The sequence below is a fragment of the Taudactylus pleione genome, unplaced genomic scaffold (assembly GCF_031769625.1).
Source record: "Taudactylus pleione unplaced genomic scaffold, aTauple2 ptg000309l, whole genome shotgun sequence".
NCBI lineage: Eukaryota > Metazoa > Chordata > Amphibia > Anura > Myobatrachidae > Taudactylus > Taudactylus pleione.
Window position 1 is genome coordinate 10,200,723 of NW_028284710.1, and position 21,915 is coordinate 10,222,637.

Here is a 21,915-nt window from a genome sequence, read left to right on the forward strand (position 1 = left end):
CCCCGACATTGAATATGCCTACAGATAATATGTGAACAGGCAAAGTCATGTATAATAATAATTATTGTAAATGTTCCTTTAAACATCCTAGATAATGTAGTCTCATTTCCCCAGACTTCCTTTATAGGTTCGATGAGATCCCACATCCTACCCATGGTTGCTCTACCCTCTTGAAACGCATTATAAACGGTTCAATGACCGACTCGTGTCATACCGTTTAGAACATTGAATAATAATTTTTTATGCATGACTGGAAAGGTTAAGATCAGAATATGATAGTTTTATGTTTACTATCAAAGGGTGGGCTGTCGAAGTCAGATAATTGGATATGATCGCTTGCAGTTATTATCTGACGATTTAGTCATCTATGGTCTGATGACGAATTGCTTGGACGCTACTCTGCGTCAGCGCAATTACGATACGCACAAATATATATTTATATTACTACAAGGTTTAGTGTGGAAAACAGGTTTGGTGTGTATGTCTGTGGGTGTTTGCATATGTTTTGGGAGACTCCGCATGCTGATACAGTATGCCTGTAACAAATAATTAAAAATGTAACACAGTCTAAATGCAAGGTTGGGAATCATTGTCGGGAACCTGCAGACCATTAACAATTGTATGCCTTTTTGTTTGGTGCTGTTTTGGTTCATAGGAACTGACACCTATGCTCTAATTAAGTGGAGAAAAGTCTGTCACAAGCTACCAGACAGGGTGGCAACAGCAAACAGCTGGGATATCTTCCCCAGGTTGGAAGTGAACCTTGCTGCTTGTGACATCTATTACTGTAGTTTGGGCAGCTTGTTGAAGTATGTCAGAAATGGATAATGTATATATTAATCCATCACAAATACACTGAATTACATAACACACACACATAGACTTACATGCATACACATACTCACGCACCTTTGAAGTGCGCATGAATCCACACATACGCGGAACACAAACTAGCGAAACTACACAATAGGTTCCCTCACAATAAATGTGATATTAGAGGTTTTAGTAGCATATAATTAGGTTGTGAAATGTATGTATATGGTATTTAAAGTATAGAACTATTAGACATGTCATGTTTGGTACCATTCTAAACCCCTGTTTATTTGCAGATCTTTGGTTCTATCGGCAACGAGATCGCAGCAGACGTTCACAAGATATGAATTATAGGTTAGAATGTATCTCTGTATGTAGTGTCTTTTTTATTAGTTCTTCGGAGGGAAACCTTCACAAAGAAGCAGTTGGAAAGCTGATCCATACCTCTGATGACACCATATGAACTAACCAATGAACGGAGTGACCTGAAGCAAGAACCAATGAGCATCTGTTATTCTGTGCCTTTGTTGTCTCTGAAACCTGTACCGAATATAGGCTTGTGAGCTGGGGCAGTAGTCAGTCATTTTCTCTATATCCTTGGGTGAAGGTGACCGCAGATTCAGGATTGAAATACTGCATACTGGGCCAGTGCGCACGCGTATGTATAGGTTTGTACCTTTGTATTTACTTGCTTTTTGAGCTAATTGTGTTAGATCTAAGCGTGTAACTTTCTTTTTATTGCAATATAACGTTTTGTGTTTTGGAACCACAATTGGATTGGAAAGCAATTATTTCTTACTTGTAGCGCTAAATAGCGACATTTTGGGTATAGCGATTAAGGGGTATTCATAGTGCATAATAAACTATCAGCATTCATGAACAAAAAATAACAAACACCTAGTCCCCATTCAGGGCGCTAACTCACTTCTTGAACCCTGACTGTCATGGGCAGCTAATCTGCAAATATAACACAGTCTCTTGTATTCTCAGTCCTGTCTTTTACAGGTATAAACACTGCCTCCTGGTCTTTACACCTAGTCTCTCTTCTGGTACTCCATGCCTGACTGCAGGTCTGGACACTGGGCTCTATAGCTGCGACAGTCTCACTTGGACTGTCTCCTCCACTAGCATGACTAGTCAGCCTCGTTAGCCCTCACCTGAGCTCTTTCCACAATGCAGCCTCTAGTCACATTTCCTATTTCTATCCTGTGTGGGCAGATCCCTCCAACCCCACACAGAATACATGACCCACTATTGCCACCTAGCGTGATATTGTCACAGTATGGAATAGGAATGCCGTCTTAAACTATTTGCACAACTACTACATGGAATGCACAGCCCCCCCTCCATGGGTAAACACATTCTATCTGCAGAAGGACTTTTTGAAATGTTGTTTTTTACAGCACAACTGCAAACAGATTCCTCTTTTACTGTAGTAAATTCTACATATTATATTTGTTAAAGGAAGTTAAGTTTTATTACATCCCATTGAAAAGAGTACTATATTTAAATGTGACATTTGCCCAAATAGGATTAGACAATCCTGATCTAGAGATTTAATATTCTCTGCTACTGCTAGTTATCTAAGGCTAATATAATTTTCGATTATTTACACTGACATGTTGCTGTATATTTGGTACCTTCCGTTTATGTAATCACCTTGTGACATCTTGAGTGGCCTTTTCAAATTGGTGTCTTGAGAATCTCTAGTGGGTACAGCTGAACGTTTACTATCCTACAAGCCTAAAAGTTCAATAATGATCTAACCCTCTTGGGACTGGTTAAACAAAAACAATATTTGGCGGTCAGGGGAAGGCAGAAATTGCAAATGAGGAACAGCTCTATAGATAAACTATATACATTTGTATAGATCCTGTAAAAAGCATGACTTATGCTTTTCTTTTATATGTAAACATCATGGAAATGCAGTTAACTGTCTCACCGTTACTGTCAAAAAGGATCTAAAGTTACTGAATGGTTTTATCACTCATGGCTACACCTGTAGTTTTTAAAGGGTTTTCAAATAATACATCATATAAACTGGTACTTGAGGATGGATGGATTATATAATGAAATGTTGAACTTACGCAAGTTTGTAAGCGCAATTGCACAAATTCACACTTCACATTCTCACAAAAAGTTTCTGGCAGTTGTGCTTCCTTACAAGTCGAGAGGCAGGTCAGGGAAGGGGCATTTTTTTTGCAGCTGCTACACTGCAGGTGCATATACAGTACGATGATGGTTTTGCATAAACCAGACTCATATGCTACTACTGTTGGACCAAAACACTACCTTAGAGAGCACTTTTTTTTTACATTAAATTACACTCATTTATTTATTAAAAGTTACTTATATAGCATTAGCATATTCCATTGCTCTTTCCAATTTGCAACCAACTGTGCATGAGCCATGATATCTCCAAAAATGTTTATATATATATATATATATATATATATACACTTAATTGTTGATAAACTCACTTTGTTTATGCAACTAAATTGTATACAGTGCCGTTCTTCATTCATCTGTGTGTGTGTATGTATGTATGTATGTATGTATATATATATATATATTGTGAAAAAATAATGTTAAAATTCAGTTAAATAATTGCTAAAGAAATCTGTCCAATGCTATAACTTTTCTAGAATAAAATCTGAACTTGTACACTATTTTGTCTACTTTGAAGAAAGAATGGTATTTCAGACTTGAACAATAAAGCTTTGTTGTGTGTCTCTAGATGTCTCAGTTGGAACAGAAGCTTCAAATAGAATTAGATGTCACTGCCAGAGTTATTGCCTGTCGTTTTCCATTTCCACATTGGGTCCCGGATGACATATTTGGAGAAGGAGTAGACACTGTGTGGGTATATGACTGGGAGACCTTGAAGAAAGCAAATATTTTAGTAAAAGATGAACATGGTGAAATATAATTAAGTTTTGTGTAAGAGACTAACAGTAACATTTTCACTCTTCAGTAGAGGATCAAACAGTGGAGAACTTAATTTTAGTTTCTGTTTAGTTCCATAATTGTGTTTCCATGTTTTACCAGTTAAATAAAACTATATGTAGCCGTATTGTAGTAAACATCTTTGATAAATATCATATGCATAACAATAGTCTTCTCTGTATGAACCATAATCACCAAACATTTGAATTGTGCAATGAAATGGAAGCATTCATTATATAAATTATGCTAATATAATAACTTACAGAATGTTTGCAAAGCCACTGAGAGACGCAATAAGTGTTACTAATACAAAATATGCAGATGCAGAGCTCGTTTAATCGTTTGCAGCTGTGACCGATTTGGTGCATTCCAACCCTTCATTTTTTGCTAAGTGCTTCCATGCAAACAGTTTACAAGAGTACTAGGAATATGTTGCCAGATGGGAATATGCATGCTGTCAAAAGTAAAAAAAACATGATTTCAAAATGTGATTGGTATCAATTTTGGACCACCACCTTAGTTAAGTTTCTCCTTCCAATCTGGGTGACACTGCTCAACATGGGTTATCAGAGAATCCGAATGAGCTGGCACTTAATATAGTAGGGGAAGGTGGGGCTATTTGTTATAAAAATACAGAAATTCAAAAATCTTAATCACAAACAAAAATTTACAAACAAAACAGTATTCTTCTGTTTATATTGGGTATAAAGGCTCATACACACTAGACGATAACAATATCGTTATTGTTCCTAATCGTCCAGTGTGTATGCACAATATCGTTAACGATGCGCGCTCCTGTGGATTGTTAATGAGATTTTTCATTGCCCATACTTGCAGGGCAACCTGATATCATCAGGTTCTGCAAGTTTGGGGGTGAGGGAGGGTGTTGTCACTGAACGATATTCTTAACAATACCGTTCAGTGTGTATGCTGAATGTAACAATCTGCCTCGACGGGGGTAAGTTATTATGGGTTTGGGGCAAATTGTTACCGATAAAATAATTATACAAAATCTTAATATAAAAGCGTTCATTAGAAAATTTTGTACGTTTATCACAAAATCACATTTGGCATATATTTGGTACTGTATATAGTCTGATGACAATGACAGACATTACTCATCGTCTTCACTGCCGATTTCTGATTCGCAAGTAGTGCAAGTAAATGCTACTGCATCACCTCTTATGCAAGCAATATGAGCCCACCATTTACATGCAATACACCGGACCCACTCCTGGCCAGGTCTCGACAGATTGTATCTCTTAGCACACATTATACAGAAACACTCATCTTCAGAACTCAAAGTTTCTTTGTAACAACTTGCCTCAAGTGACGTCCGATAACCAAGTTGGCCATAAATCAATTTCCGTGCTTCAATTCAGGATTATAACAATGAAAATAAATACCTTATTGGTCTGTAATACCTTTAACAATCCAACCAAGATATGACTTCAAATCTAGGTGAGAAATATTAGTTTGGAACAAGAAAAACGAGTTTGTTTAGGTACCTATTACATAAACACATCTGCGTTAGCGTTGTTTCGCTGAGCACTGATGGTAACATGTTCAAACTAGTTCCCAGTCGCACAAACCGCAGAGCAACGTGGGCGTGGTTTTAGATTCATTGTAACAATTTGCCTCTAACAACTAGCCTTCCCCTAGTATAACTTTAAGACAGTGCTCCTCCCCACTGCAACCCCTGGTCATCAGTGTTAATTAATTGCCCATGAGCCAGACTGTGTTTCCTGGGGCTCTGCTGGCAGCCCTTCTTTAGAATCAGGTTTTCTTTGTTTGTAATAATTTTTCTTATTTTTAGGGGGATGTGTGTTGAATTCCGGCGTTGCTGCAGAGCGATGGCTCTGTAACTGGGCTTTATCAGCATGACGGGGATGTGTGCTGCTCGCTGTCCCAGCTTCAGGGCATGGCCCCACGGATGGCCTGCACTTTCACCCTACTAGAGTGTGGCGGCGGATGCGTTGTCCAAGAATGCCATCTTAGGGGGGATTTTGGTTGATGATCTCCTCTAAGTAGAACCCACAGACCATCCGTTTTCTCCCTAGAGAGTAGTTTGTGGTGGTGATTTCAATGAACATAGTATCTCCTACAGCAGAGGAGCTTGACGCAGTCCTTGCCTCCCCCGTGGTGGTTTGCTGCAGCCAAGCAGGATGAATAGGAGGAGGCTATTCTTCTCTATCGCAGCTTCCAGGTAACTCTCTGGTGACCCAGCTATTGACGACATCTCCTCCTGTCCTCTGTAACCCCTCTGGAAGCATGGCCGGCATGATACGGTCAGCCGACCCCTGCGCAGTTGGGCTGGAGAGGCACTGCCACCTTGTTCATTTGCCGGGCGCCCGCTGAGATTTGTTACCAGCGGGCGCACAACGGCTCCTGCTCACTCCTGAGCTCCTCCTGGCTCCCGCAGTTTGTGTTGGGTGAGACGTTATTATATCTCTCCCTTAGGGAGAGATATTTACTAAGCTTTGTTAGGAGATAAAGTGAACGGAGATAAGGTAACAGCCAATCAGCTCCTAACTGTCATTTTTCAAACAGCTGAACCTTTACTGCATTACAAGCCTAAAAGTTCAAAAATGATCTAACCCTCTTGGGACTGGTTAAACAAAAACAATATTTGTCAGTGGAAGGGAGAAATTGCAAATGAGGAACAGCTCTATAGCTACACTACATTAATTTGTATAGATCCTGTAAAATAAAAGCATGACTTATTCTTTTATATAAGCTTGCATTTGCAATCAAGTTCCTACTATAGCATGTAAACATCATGGAAATGCAGTTAAAATTGTCTCACCTTTACTGTCAAAAAGTATCTAAAGTTACTGAATGGTTTTATCCTCAGACCAATTAACCAGGGGATAGATATGGTGACTCATGGCTACACCTGTAGTTTTTGAAGGGTTTTCAAATAATACATCAAATAAACTTGTAACATGGCAGTTAGGAGCTGATTGGCTGGTACCTTACCTCCATTCACTTTATCTCCTAACAAAGCTCCTAACTTGCTTGCAGGGCCATTGGTCTTCTCATGAGTCTACATTTTCCTTGCTCTGTCCAGTCCTCAGTCTGTCCTGGGCAGGCCAGTCATTGTACCGTTGAAAATGCCACAGCGGTGATATGTTAACCGCCAGTGGGGCACTTGGAGTGTCAGGGCAGTGGCAGAGGCTGCTCGTATCCTGAATTGGCCGGATACGTTCATTCCGACAATCTCCACTGCGTTCATCCCTGGGGGTGGACAATTGGGAGACCTGGGGGTCTGCTGGAGGTGGAATTCATAACATCTCGCAACTATCGCAAAGTTCCAGGTTTGTGCTCGTTCTCAGGAACTAATTGCCTTTGCGGTGGATGCCATTACTGTTCCAAGGACATTCCCTCTGGATTATTGCTTTCCTTCTTTGCCTCTGTGACCTTGAGTAGTCAAGCGGAACAAAGTGCAGGTCAGACTGGTGATCCTGGTGGCTCCAGGTGGTGTGCAGCCATCCTCGAAGTGGTGGTCATGCATTATGTCCAGATCTACTGTGACAAGGTCTGTTCTACCACCAGGACCTTCCTCAGCTGGCTTTAATGGTGTGCCTATTGAAGCCAGTCTCTTAAGGGATAAAGAATACTCTTCCAGAGTACTGCAGACCATGTTTTGGGCTTGGAAGCCTGTTTCGGTTCGGAATTACCACAGAATGTGGAAGGCATATGTTTTATGGTGCGAAAAACAAGCATGTCATACTTTTTTTTTTGTCTTTCCCATTTCCTGCTCCTCCAGTTTGGTCTTCGTTTGGGTTCTATTAAGGAGCAGGTCTCGGTGCTGTCCCTTTATTTCCAGCGTAGGTTGGTTATTCTTCCAGAGTTTCATACCTTTGTGCAGGACATTTTGCGTGTTCAGTCTCCCTTTTGCCCTCCTGATATCTTGAACATGGTTCTATCTGCCCTTCTCGTTTGCCATTTGAGCCTTTGGAGACTGTTGAGTTAAAGTTTTTGCCCTGGAAACTTGTATTCCTCATGGCTATTGCATCAGTCGGCCTGTCTCTGAACTTGGAGCCTATTTTTGCAAATATTTTTCCTATTTTTGTCGAATTTCCTTGTCTTGCATGAGGATCAGGTAGTTTTGTGCTCTGTTCTTTCATTCCAGCTGAAACTGATGTCGGCTTTTCACATTGACCAAGAAATTTTCCTTCCTGTGTTTTAATAGCATACAAAATCTTAAAGGTACCTAGCCAAAATAATCAAGTTTCACATTTTATTTATACCAAAAAGAAAGCTACAACTACAGTGGCCAAAAATCAGCTAACCGGTAGTTAGCCATTTGTGTCTAATTTTAATAACAACATCATACTATGTTTGGTTAAATTGACTCTCTGGGAATTGCACGTGAAATTGTAATAAAGAAAACAAAATAAGGCAAAACATAAAATTAAAACAAAAATACCCTACTATAAATTTTATTAGTCATCAAATTATTAATTTGTGAATTCAGATTGCTTCAAATCTCAAAAGTAGTTATTTTGTAATTTAAGCTTAATCTTCACCCTAACCCCATAGTTCCTAACCCTCCTCCTGGTGCCTAACCCTCCCCCAAGAGATTAAACCTAGCCCTAGCTTAACCCTCCCCCAGTACCTAACCCTAACCATCACCTTCCACAGCCTAAACCTAACCCTCCAGCAAGTGCCTGACCCTCTTCCCTAACCCTAAAAATGTTGAAAAAACAGTTCAACCATTTTTGTGTCTATGTCACAAACTCTCAGATTATGGATGCTACCTGTATTCAGGGAATTGGCTAGACCTATTCCTGAGGAGCAGAGTCTAATGTGCCGGCAGTTTTCACCAGGAACCCTCGCAAGAAGGTATGGACTTGGCTGCGTCCGGCACACAGGTTGCGGCCCTCAGGTTAGGTTTTCCTATACAGGTAGCAGACATAAATGGGTTACAGGGAATAGTCGAGTTCAGAACCAGATATCAACGCAGAACCAGGAGTCGGGCAGAATCAGAATCACGAACAAGCCAAGGTCAGAACCAATAGTCAGGATATGCACAGGAACGCTGGAGTATGGTAATGCAGCCTATACTCTGGCACTGGAGTGCTCCCAGGAACTTCCTTATATAGGTCAGAGTTCAAACCGAGCCCCAATCAATACCCCTTTTACCCCTTTGCAGAGCGACGCGCGTGCTCCTATTGACTGCACACAGCCGCCGGGGGAGGAGGAGAACAGCTGACAGCGGGCGCCTGGGATCTCCCACCCACTGTCCCACGCCAGCCCGGACCCCAGCGTCGCCAGACCAGGTAAGAGACCTGGATTCGGCGGCGCTGTGACAGTCTACCTTTTGCATTGTTGACCGTTTGTCAGTCGACCTTTTGTCCCTGTCAACCTATTTAGTGTCTATGTAGACCAGGGATGGGGAAGCTCAGGCCCGGGGGCCGTATAAGGCCCGCGGAATCATTTGGTCTGGCCCTCTGAGCTTTTTGCTGCTAGCCTCATTTGGCTAGCAGGGTGCCTAGAATGGCACCCTGCAGCCAGAATCTATGCAGCAGTGCCGCCTGGAGCATCCTTAGGACGCTTCAGACAGTCACATCGCTGCCCTTACATCGCAGGAATTACCATTGATTGTGGCCCCACACAAAGGGGCGTGGCCTGCACCGGGCCCACAAATAATGTTATATATATCAAAATGGCCCTCAGCAGAAAAAAGGTTCTCCACCCCTGATGTAGATACTGACTATCTTTATTCCGGATATCGTTTTGACCAATCTGCACATTCTTTGTTTTGGGGGCATGGTCAATGATCATATACTGTATCTAAATTCAAGAATTAGATACTTCAACTCCAAGCACTGACAAGCTACTTGCAATTCTGAATGTCTATACTTTATAGCAGAACATTTATTATATGTATTTCCTAAAATGTACTGTATATGAATTTTCCATCTATATATTACAGGTTGAGTCTCCGATATCCAAAATGCTTGGGACCAGGGGTATTTTGGATAACGGAATATTCCGTTGTTTGGAATAATTGCGTATCATAATGAAATATCTTGGGAATGGGACTCAAATATACACAGAATGCATTTATGTGTTATATACACCTTATACACACAGCCTGCAGGTAATTTTATACAATATTTTCAATAATTTTGTGGCTCAAACAAAGTTTGTGTACATACATAAAATTCAGGTATGTTTCATATACACCCTATACACACAGCCTGAAGGTAATTTTATACAATATTTAATATAATTTATGCCTTAGACAAAGTTTGTGTACATTGAACCATCAAAAATCAAAGGTTTCATTTTCTCAGTCATGCCAAAAAAATTTCGGAATATTCCGTATTTCGGAATATTTGGATATGGGAGACTCAACCTGTAATAACAGAAGGATTACTTTTATGAGTGACATATTTCTATGATGCCGCTGTCTGAGCAGGGCACATCATATACCAAATTAAAGGACTTGATCCGTAGATTTGTAGTATAATATTGGCGTTGTAATTAGTTGCTTCATATCGAAGTTTTTTTTCCAGAGCACCATTGTGCTCTGGAAAATGTGACAGTCTCTCCCTATGCGCCTGCTGGATAACCTGGAACATATGAGCTACTGAGTGATCTGGAAACAGTGGGGGTCATTCAGACCCACTCGCGAGCGGCAGTACGCTCGCAAGTGGATCGATGTTCCCCACTGCGCATGCGCACGACGGAGGGAGCTCCGTCGTGCGCATGCGCGAGACCCGGGGAGCGACGGGCTTTCCATCGCTCCGGGTCTCGCACCAAAGGGGGCGTGCTGTCGATGTTGATTGACAGCACGCCCCCTTTGGGGGGCGTGGCGGCCAGACGGAGGCGTTCCCATGGGAACGCCTACCGTCTAAAGCCGGCCCCACTGACATCACTAGTGATGTCAGTGGGAGTGATTTTGGCTCTGATAGAGCCAAAATCACTCCAGGGCTTGTGGCAGGGAGACCCGTCGCAAGTCCGATGGTCGCGATGGTCAGGACCATCGCGACCATCTTTTTGGCCACTCGCATATGCTGTGAGTGGTCACCCACAGCTATGCGAGCAGCCAGGAGGCCGCTCCATTTTCATGGAGAAGGGCCCTGATTCAGAGCGAGCGCTCTGGTCAGAGCGTCCGGCTCTGAATCAGGCCCAGTGTCAGTTAAGGAACTATCCCTGTGCACCTGCTGGGTGACCTGGAACATGTGACCTGCTGGTTAGTCTGGAAACTGTGACAGTTATTTGTAGCTACATATCTCAGCGCGTCTTGGACCTCAATCACCAACTGCTGTGTTATTTCATTTTTCACTTCACCTCACATTGTTTACACCAAACATGCCTAGAGGCCGGCTTTGAGTAAGTCAACGTGGTGAAACCCTTACAGGTCGCCCAGAGCGTGCAGTTCAAAGATCTTAATGTATAACAAGATCAACTGATACACCGCTTACATTGGACATGACATACAGTATTTGCAACAACACTACTCTGGGTTCTATGGAGATGCAATGTGTGAACTGTGGTGCCTTACACTTCTTGGTTGAAGAGATTAACACCCATTTCTCAGACTGCTGTCACAAAGGAAAGGTTTTGTTTCCCAATGTGGTTGTTCCATTATATGTAGCAGAACTGTTTATGACAAATACACTGAAATTACGGACTCATATTAGCGTAACAAAAAGTATTCCCTGCAAAAACCAATACAATGCAAAAGTGTGTAAATTAATGTTTATAAAAATTATATATTAATTCAATTTACATACTTAAGTGCATGTGGCATACTAAAAACATCTTATAAAGCTATATATCCAGAAAAATATGAAAAATATCACTTGTATTATATTGTCATCTCAATGGAACAACACTGAAATCCCAATGGTCAGGTTCTTTCTAAGGAATACATTATTTTATTTTAAATCGTACTGAGGACAACTATCAATAAATCATATCCTACTACAGTTATCTATATTTAAACCAAACGGACTGACTGTTCAAATCCAGAATGATTATTTTTTTTTGTTTGTTTTAAGATGAGAATGAAGTAACTGAACTTTCCATCTGCTTTTAACCTTTTTTATTTTAGAAGAGTTTTACATTCTTTCTGTGTTACACAAAGGAAGGTTTGGAAACTTAGATTTCCCTTTACACAATTTTCATATAGATAAATCTGACTTCTATTCTTTAATTCCTCTATTGTACTATCATATATCATTTTAAACATTTACCTGAGATTCAATTAATCACATTATGAAAAAAAGAAGTGAAACAATAATAACACAAACAACTATTATTAAAGCATCTGTATATGCTTTTAAAATTAATCCCAAATATTATTACATCATCTGTATATACTTTTATGGTGCATACACACGGTCATATTTGTTGTCAGATATGAACGATAACGATTTTAAAAATCTTTCAATCATTCATATCTGAAAGAAAATTTGACATGCGGGCCTGCAACAATGAATGATGCGCGTTCCCGCATGTCAGATAACGATATCTGACATCGTCTGTGTTTGCAGTCAGATTTTGACGATTTCATTCATTTTAATACTGTCTGAAATCGTTGGTAAAATCATTCAATCGTTCATCTGACAGATCTGACCGTCTATATGCACCATTAGAATTAGGGTCTCATTCATACCAGCTCGCAAGCTGGTCGATGTTGAGGCCCTGAACACGCGCAGCGGCCACACTGCGCGTGCACAAGCCCCGGAGCGAGAGAAAAATTATCTTTCTCCGGGGCTCACTACAAAAGGGGCGGCTGTCGATGGTGATCGACAGTTCGCCCCGTTTTGTAGGCGGGGTGGCTGGCCAAACGGAGGCATTCCCAAAGGAACGCTTGCTGTTTGGGGGCGGCCCCCAAACGAGATTTGGGGGCCTATTCTATTAGAGCCGAAAGCTCACTGGGTCTTGCGGCAGACGAGACCCTACCACAAGGGTCTCGTCGCAAGCCCCAATGGTCACGATGGTCTTGACCATCGCGACCATCAACCTGGCCACTCGCTAAAGCTGTGGGTGGCCACCCACAGCTTAGCGAGCTGCCAGGAGGACGGCTCTTTACAGAGAAGCGGCCGCCCTCATTCAGAGCGAGCACTCGCATTTTGCGAGCTGCTCTGAATGAGGTCCTTAGTCCACTATGTCATGTGAAAAAAATAGTATAAATCTGTGTTTCTACAGATCAGTACATAATTAACAATCATCTCACCATCTTAGTAGAGTTTGATTAATTTTTCTTTATCATAGTTATTTTGTTTGTATTAATGGGGTTTCCCTTCCCTCCATTCACTTCCATGTAGTTCCAGTAAGTACTGGGTTTTCTTCTCCTTTTCTCTTTTGCCACTTCCACGCATTGATTTAAAATGCATAGCGATTATCCAACATTACATAAATCTATAGCTATCTGACACACTGAAAAATCATGGGGAAGTTTTGATAAAAAGATTTCCCAAGAAGAAACCAAGGGATCGTTAATATGCACATTTGACTCCATACTAATATTGATCAGGTTAAACAATGTCAAACTAAAAGCTATATTTTATTCTTTGAGCTGAGGTTACATGCACTGTTTTATGTATTACATTTTAGTTTTAATGCTAAAACATTTTACCTTTTTTTTTCCAATATAGTTTATTTAAAAAATCAATAAGGCACAACACACAATAGAAATAATAACAAGCAGTTGAATAAATTACAGGAAAATGGATGGTCAGTGGATGTTCAGTGGTCCTAAATGTTGACTGATAAGGCACATTTTAAAACACTGCTTTATATCAAGTCTAAAAGTCAAAACAAAGAATTGAACACATCATAACAATGTGAACATCTCAATAAAACAGCTTAAATTCAACACAACTGACTTTGGAATCAGCATAAATACCCAATGACTTACCTTTAACTTATACTACCCTACTCTACATTGACACCTCTCCAAAATCAACAGATTGCATTCTTGCACTGAGATTCACATTGGATTGAAACCTCTGCCTCTCTTCCACTGAGGACTCCTTCATATTGGCATTACCTCTGCATTGAATATCCCAGAGCATTGTACTGTGAAAAACAAACTATCTTTGACTCCATCCTACCCCTGCTTGAAGCTGGGTACACACTGGGCGATATATCGGCCGTGCGTTAGCAGGTGTGTACCCCCAATATGTCTGTGAACGACATTGTTGACAGACATATTGCAATCGCTGTGCAGTGCAACAGATGGCCGATATATCTACAGACATGTCGGTGCAGTGTATGGGCGACTTGCCAATCACCCATACACATGCTGCAGGGACTCAGCGGTAAGTGACAGCTCAACTGGGAGGGCAGATTTAAATGCCCACCCAGTTGGGACGTCAGGCCTGACAAATTGGGTGGACAATTGGTAAGTGTATAGGCACTTACCAATCGTCAGGTTGGCGGGTTAGCCAAATGGTCGACTCGTTAACCTATTGTGTGCCCAGCAGGGGCGGATTGGGATTGAAAACCAGCCCGGGAAATTTCTGAAGCAGCCCTAAATGGGGGATGGAGTCTGTGGAGGTGAGGTCTGAGGACAAGTTCACTTCACTGTTATATTGTCTCCTGCTATAAGTACCTAGCGTAAGGCTAGGGGGTAGATTTACTAAAGCTTCTAAAAATGAAAAGTGGAGGTGTTGCCCACAGCAACCAATCAGCTCCTATCATTTCTCTATTGCGTAATAGAAAATTATAAACAGAATCTGGTTGGTTGCTACCCTTAAGTGTCCCTTCTCATAACAATAACATGAATCCTATAGCTCTGCAACTCACGTCCCCCCTACACTCTCATCTACCTGGAAACATCAGCTCTCGAAACCAATGTAGCATCATACTTATTATTATTAGTATTAACTACTTAACATAAAACTCCATGCTATGCGCTCTGCGGGGTCTATGTACTAAGCTGTGGACTAAAGTGAATGGCAGGAGCTGACTGGTTGGTACTTTATCTCCATCCACTTTATCTCTCTCCAAGGCTTAGTCAAGAGACCACTGCATCTTTACAGTCCAGATGACAGCTCCTCTACACTGACGTGCCAATTCCACAGTGGAACGAAGCTGAAAGTACTTTGAGAAGCTGGGTACATGTCAAAGTTGTCCAAGATTGCTCAGGCTATACCCCAATAAGGAGGGTTGGTGCTAGGCTGCAGTCTCATCTACCTAATGGCTGATCAGTTACTAATCCTCTTTCACACCCCAGCCACATCCTCTCCTCCTCCATCATCCTCCTTCCCTCACACTCCGGCCTCATCCTCTCCTCCATCATCCTCCTTCCCTCACACCCCGGCCACATCCTCTCCTCCATCACCCTCCTTCCCTCACACTCCGGCCACATCCTCTCCTCCATCATCCTCCTTCCCTCACACCCCGGCCACATCCTCTCCTCCATCACCCTCCTTCCCTCACACTCCGGCCACATCTTCTCCATCATCCTCCTTCCCTCACACTCCGGCCACATCCTCTCCTCCTCCTCCATCATCCTCCTTCCCTCACACCCTGGCCACATCCTCTCCTCCATCATCCTCCTTCCCTCACACTCCGGCCACATCCTCTCCTCCATCATCCTCCTTCCCTCACACCCCGGCCACATCCTCTCCTCCACCATTCTCCTTCCCTCACACCCCGGCCACATCCTCTCCTCCATCCTCCTTCCCTCACACTCCGGCCACATGCTCTACTGCATCATCCACCTTCCCTCGTACCCCAGCCACATCCTCTCCTTCATAATCCTCCTTCCCACACACCCCGACCATATCCTCTCCTCCTCCATCATCCTCCTTCCCTCACACTCCGGCCACATCCTCTCCTCCATCATCCTCCTTCCCTCACACTCCGGCCACATCCTCTCCTCCATCATCCTCCTTCCCTCACACCCCGGCCACATCCTCTCCTCCATCACCCTCCTTCCCTCACACTCCGGCCATATCCTCTCCTCCATCATCCTCCTTCCCTCACACTCCAGCCACATCCTCTCCTCCATCATCCTCCTTCCCTCACACCCCGGCCACATCCTCTCCTCCATCATCCTCCTTCCCTCACACTCCGGCCACATGCTCTACTGCATAATCCACCTTCCCTCATACCCCAGCCACATCCTCTCCTTCATAATCCTCCTTCCACCACAACCCGCACCACATCCTCTCCATCATCCACCTTCCCACATATCTCTCCTCCATCATCCTCCTTCTCTCACACCCCCACCACATCCTCTCCTCCATTATCATCCTTCCATCACACTCCCAGCATACTATCTCCATCATCCTCCTCCTCTCGCAGTGATGGCTCAATCAGTGTCAGAGAGCTGGTGTGCTGTCACATAACTCAGTTAATGTATGTTGATGTGGCTGATTGTTTGGTAACTGCCCAGTGAAATGCATGAATATCCTTCCTTATAGTGTTTACTTTACAATACATGATATGGACAAGGTGCCAAATTCAGCACAATTTTTATCACCTTGCAAAGAAAAGGTGCCCATCCACTAGGCGATTACACTGAGCGATTGCACGATTACGACATCATAATCATGCAATCACTCAGTAATTGTGCACAAATGCGGCATCCAAATGTCGGAAACGACCAGCGGTGCCTGCTCCCGCTGGTCGTTTACGATATCGATCATCGCCTGAACATGCAGGCCCATCTGCCGATAACATATCGTTCAGTGTAGGCACTGCACCCCCTAGGGAAACGACGGTGCAATTACGATGTCGTAATCGTACCATCTATCCCTGATCTTGTAGTGGATGGGCACCTTTACACACATGTTTCAACTATATGAGTGTGAAACAATGGCTGGGAAGGCTCACAGTCACCTTCAACATGTTAATATTCAGCAGTAAAATGTGCATATGCAACACCAAAATGACAGTGTAAAGGGGAATATCCATTTAACGACATGAAAGTCTGTACGTCCAGCGTTCAGACTTTCATGTCGCTGAGGTGCGGGCACCACACTGAAAGACGTTCACTGAACGTCTTTAGTGCAGGAGCCCAACCTCCCCATCTATTAACATGCCGAACCTGAACGACCGTCGTCAGGTTGATCGGCATGTTCGATAGATAGTCGGGGTCGGCAAGGACCCAGCGTGCACGCGCATCGTTGGTCCTTGCTGGCTATCCACTAGCAAACTTTCTGCACGTTCCGACCAAAACCTCCTGGTTTTGGTCACATCGTGCAGAAACACAGCAAATGTATATGCCCCTTTATACATGCAGAATATATGTAATTGTCACAAAGTATAAAGAAGGCCTGTACGTACATCTAACGGTCAGTTGCAGCAATTATGTCAGAGAAGAGAGGCAACCAATGCACTGGCTTGGGGTGACATTCTGTTCCTGATTGAATAGGAGATGACTAGTGTCAGAGGCGTAATTTCATAAGAGGCATCCAGAGGCAAAATAGCAGCTGGTGCCCCCCAACCTGTACACACACGCATTAATTCATTAATTTGTTCATTACCCACACCCTATCAGTACCCAGACACTTCCCTCATTCACCAATGACACCCCATCAGCACCCAATCACTCTCCCACATTCACCTCCAATGCACAGCCCTCCTCATTCACTACCAACACTCCTGCAGCACCAACGTCATACACTACTAATATATCTTCTGCACTCAGAAACCCCCTTTATTCACTACCGAGACCCTAGCACTGCAGCACCCAAGTACCCTCCTTCATTTACTATCAAAACCTCTGGAGCATTCAGACACCCCCCCTCCTACACTACCAACACCCAGACACCCTCCTACACTACCAACACCCAGACACCCTCCTCCTACACTACCAACACGCAGACACCCTCCTCCTACACCACCATCACCCAGGCACCCTCCTCGTACACCACCATCATCCAGACACCCTACACCACCAGCACCCAGACATCCCCTTCCTACACCACCAGCACCCAGACATCCCCCTCCTACATCACCAGCACCCAGACATCCCCCTCCCACACCACCAAGACCCAGACACCCCCATCCTACACTACCAGCACCCAGGCACCCTCCTCCTACACCAACAGCACCCAGACATCCCCCTCCTACACCACCAGCACCCAGGCACCCCCATCCTACACTACCAGCACCCAGACACCCCCATCCTACACTACCAGCCCCAGACACCCCCTCCTACACCACCAACACACAGGCACCCCCATCCTACACTACTAACATCCAGGCACCCCCCCCTCCTACACTACTAACACCCAGGCACCCCCATCCTACACTACTAACACCCAGGCACCCCCATCCTACACTACTAACACCCAGGCACCCCCTCCTACACTACTAACACCCAGGCACCCCCCTCCTACACTACTAACACCCAGCCACCCCCTCCTACACTACTAACACCCAGCCACCCCCCTCCTACACTACTAACACCCAGCCACCCCCCTCCTACACTACTAACACCCAGACACCCCCTCATACATTATCAATACACAGATATCCAGCCCCTTTCACCCCCACTCACCGTCTGTTGCTGAACTGAGGTCATCTGGCTGTGCTGCTAGCCTGCTCCATGGTGCTCACTCACAGGTCACTGCTTCCATCTGTCCATCCAGAGCAGAGGAAGCGGGTCCTGCTGGGGGAGGAGCCGATAGAGGAAGTAGGGACACGCACTTCAGCTTGCCCACAGTGTTCCAGCTGCTGCTTCTCACACATAGGAGATGAGGCCCGCCCCTTTCTTCCCCTGCAGCCTGTGCGGGTGCAGGCGCTCAGTGTGTCTGGTACTACTAGCACACCAGACCAGACTGCTTGTTGTCAGCGTCACTAATTGAGGCAAGCTGTGCATACCTGAGCCGCGGCCGCTGGCCACAGTGATGCACTGAGCACGGCCGCAGCTCTGATAGAAAGGGCCGCCGCTGATCTCTGCACTGACAGTCTAATCAGCGGCGGGCGGCCCTGCCAGCAAGGTTAATTTAGTGAGGTCCGGGGCGGCCCAGCGGGAAATCTCCCTCTGTCCCGGTGGCCCAATCCGCCCCTGGTGTCCAGCATTAGTCATAATTCACCTCTGAACAACAGATAACTCTGATTTCTTTCATTAATAAACTCTATACACTAACCCCAGCCTCTAAATTTTTGGAGGTCACTGTTTATTTTAAAGCACAGGATCTGAACTAACTGTCATGATACTTATCTTTACTTAGGAAGGAATGCCCACTTCAAAGGATTTTCACACGTACACAATAATAAATTCAATTTTAACACCTTTACACAAGCCTACTTTGTTCTGGAATAATTTATGTGACTAAATTGGCAACAGCAAAGAATAGTTTAATTATTATTATTATAATTTATATGGCGCCCCAGGTGTTCTGCAGCGCCTTACAAAGTACATAAACAAATAGGTTGGCCAGTGACTTACAGTACAATTCAGGACGAGGACAAGAATAATATACATTGTTTCATTAGCGACCATAATACCCAGATAAGCAACCAAGTGTTAGGTGCCCTAGTGGAGAGTAAATGTGCATAAACACGTAACGATTTTTTGAACGATTTAACTATAACAACGTCGTTATCGTTCAATCGTTCAAAAAATTGTTCAGTTTCTGAGTTATAACAATGAACGAAAATCGTTCAAGCGTGCTCCCGTTTGTAGTTCATTTCAGACTGTCCAACATAACGATATTCATTAAGGGAAGGGACATTTTTTGTTCATCGTTGTAAAAATCGTTTATTACACTTCAAAAAATCATTCACTTTTTCGAGGGAAAATCTGACAGATAATCATTGGTTACAAAATCGTTACGTGTGTATGCACCTTAAGGAGTAGATGTAAGTAAAGTAAGGAGAAGCACAAGAGGGTAGAGGGTAATTAATTACTCCTTGTTTAAAATATACCCTTTGGATAAGATAGAAGCAATTGGGTATAGCAATAACCAAGATAAATTAGGCTCTGTTCATGACCCCATTATAATTTCTGGATTACCCAAAATTTATAGAAAAAAAACACTTAACTTCCCTCTCATTATCAAATGCAGTCCATATTTACTCTCTCTTATTGATGACCCAATGTATTTGTACACCTCCTGATTCATTCTTTCACTCCACCCACCACGCGCTGCAGTTCCTATTAGACTTTCACAGACTTTCATTCTTCAATCCCTTTACATTTAAAAAAAAAAAAACACTGGGGCAGTCATGGAAAGCGAGCAGGCTGAATACCTCTTCTCCCCTGTAACCGTGTAAGCCCATTGCCCTCCTGTCCACCCCCAGTTTCAAAGAGGAGACAAATAGAAGTGGTACCCAACAGATGGCCCTATGCTTGGAAGAAAAGAACTGTAAATTCTCACTTTGTGACTGCCATTCCCAGAGCCCCTACACTGAACATAAGAAAACGACAGGCCCTCTGGTATGCCTGATCAGGTCTGTCCTTTGTAATGCCAGATCTATAAGAAACAAGACTGCTACAATTGCTGACCTTATTGAATCTTTAGATCTAGCCTGTATTACAGAGACTTTACTTGATGAAAATGCAGCATCTATCTTGGAAGTCGCAGTCTTCAAATTATTCTGTCATCCACAACTCAATACTGAACCACAGATGAGGTGGCGTGGAACTTAGGGTCCATACTTGCTCATTTGAGTGCATTGCTGCCCAGAGTTCTACAGGTTTAGGTTTCAAAGTACTTCTCATTTACTGCAGCCCTGGCGATGGAAAGTTATTGCTACAAGAAATTGCAGACTGTTGCTGGCCTAGTTTTGGAGCATGAAAGATGGCTCATCCTTGGGGATTTCAGTGCATGTGTTGATGATACTGTATGCCCTCTCACACCTTGGCCAAGACCTCCTGTGCACTATGAATGATCTGGGCCTCACACAAGTTATTCCTTATGATACACATAAAAGTAGCCACACTCTTGATCTTATCTTCAGATTATATTACAAGTCTCAGACCTAAAAATAAAATCAGTTACTTGGTCAGACCACCACTTAATTTGATTCTCAGTTGCAACCCCTCAAAATAGTATTTCTAGACTCCACTGGAAGACCTTGGAGTGTAGGTGATGGGAACCAATCCAGGCACCACGCAATTAAAGCTTTTCAGCTCCCAGGATGCATTATGGTCCACTCTCCATATACCCCGAGCCAGAGGCACCTCAGTTTTGTTGGTGCTTGGCCGTAGTCGGGTGACCATTTTGCAGGAGGGCTGTTCATCATCCCCTAAAGCTTATTTTATTTAGTTTACTAAAGGATAGAGCGCGCAGCAGCAGACTGAGGGACTTCTGCGCTGCCGCTCCGGTGCCGAGACGCCAGTACTGATCTGGGGATCTTGGCAGGCATTCCGGGGGGCGTTCCGGGGGGACCCTGCAGAGGTCCCAGACTGCACCCAGACGTCAGGGGACAGGCAAGGCGGGTCGCCACTTGTGACCCGCGTGTAATGGCAGTCGATGCCTCAGGTCTCGGGACAGACCGGAGGTGTTGAGTGTGGACGCAGGCTCCAGCCATCGTGCTCCCCTTGACCACCAGGGACCTATTGGTGCGGGAAACCAGCATCCCAGGGGTTAATAACCGGACAGGGGAGACAGCTTCTCTATTTATGCGGCTCCTCAGCTCAGCGCGCCTTTCCACTGAAGTCTGGCTGCCCTGAGCTGCTTTCCTCCTCCTGACACGCCCCCTCTGAGGTCTCTGGTGGCCATTTTCTAAAGTGCAGTCGCAGTTCTCCCAGGACAACGCGTTGTCCGGTCCCCTTGCATACCTCTCCCCAGGGTCAGCGTACTCTCCCCAGGGTCAGCGTATGTCGCAATATTTTCCAAATTAGTTTTTATCCACCACCAGGTGCAATCACCTCTATATAGATGGTGGTGTACCTTAGTAAGTGGAAACACCACTTTTATGTCAGCACAAAGGATTTAAATGGTCCACAATTTCAGGATCCTATATACACCCCGGTTTCACAACATCAGGGTAGACGAGCAGCTAGAACCAAGTGAGCAAAGAACCTTGGTGATATCACAACCATGTGACTGGCCGGGTGTTAGTCCCACTGTACTGCTGCAGCATGAGGAGCATGTGGCTGTATGGTGACAGATCATCAGATACACCCCCATCTATATTTTGGTGATTGCACCTGGTGGTGGATAAAAACTAATTTGGAAAATATTGCACTAGGAGGCGCTCTTTTCTCCACTTTTTATTTTA

General features: G+C 43.9%; 1 protein-coding gene across 2 annotated transcripts in view; it reads left to right on the forward strand.

The window, feature by feature from the left end:
* The window catches only part of ATPSCKMT (ATP synthase c subunit lysine N-methyltransferase), a 138,707-nt gene that overhangs the window by 92,786 nt on the left and 24,006 nt on the right, over window positions 1-21,915 (forward strand). For both annotated transcript variants that reach the window (XM_088442349.1, XM_088442350.1), the window contains exon 5: window positions 3,551-3,672. In XM_088442349.1, the coding sequence (XP_088298475.1) occupies window positions 3,551-3,672 (122 nt within the window). The remainder of the gene's footprint in view (window positions 1-3,550; window positions 3,673-21,915) is intronic.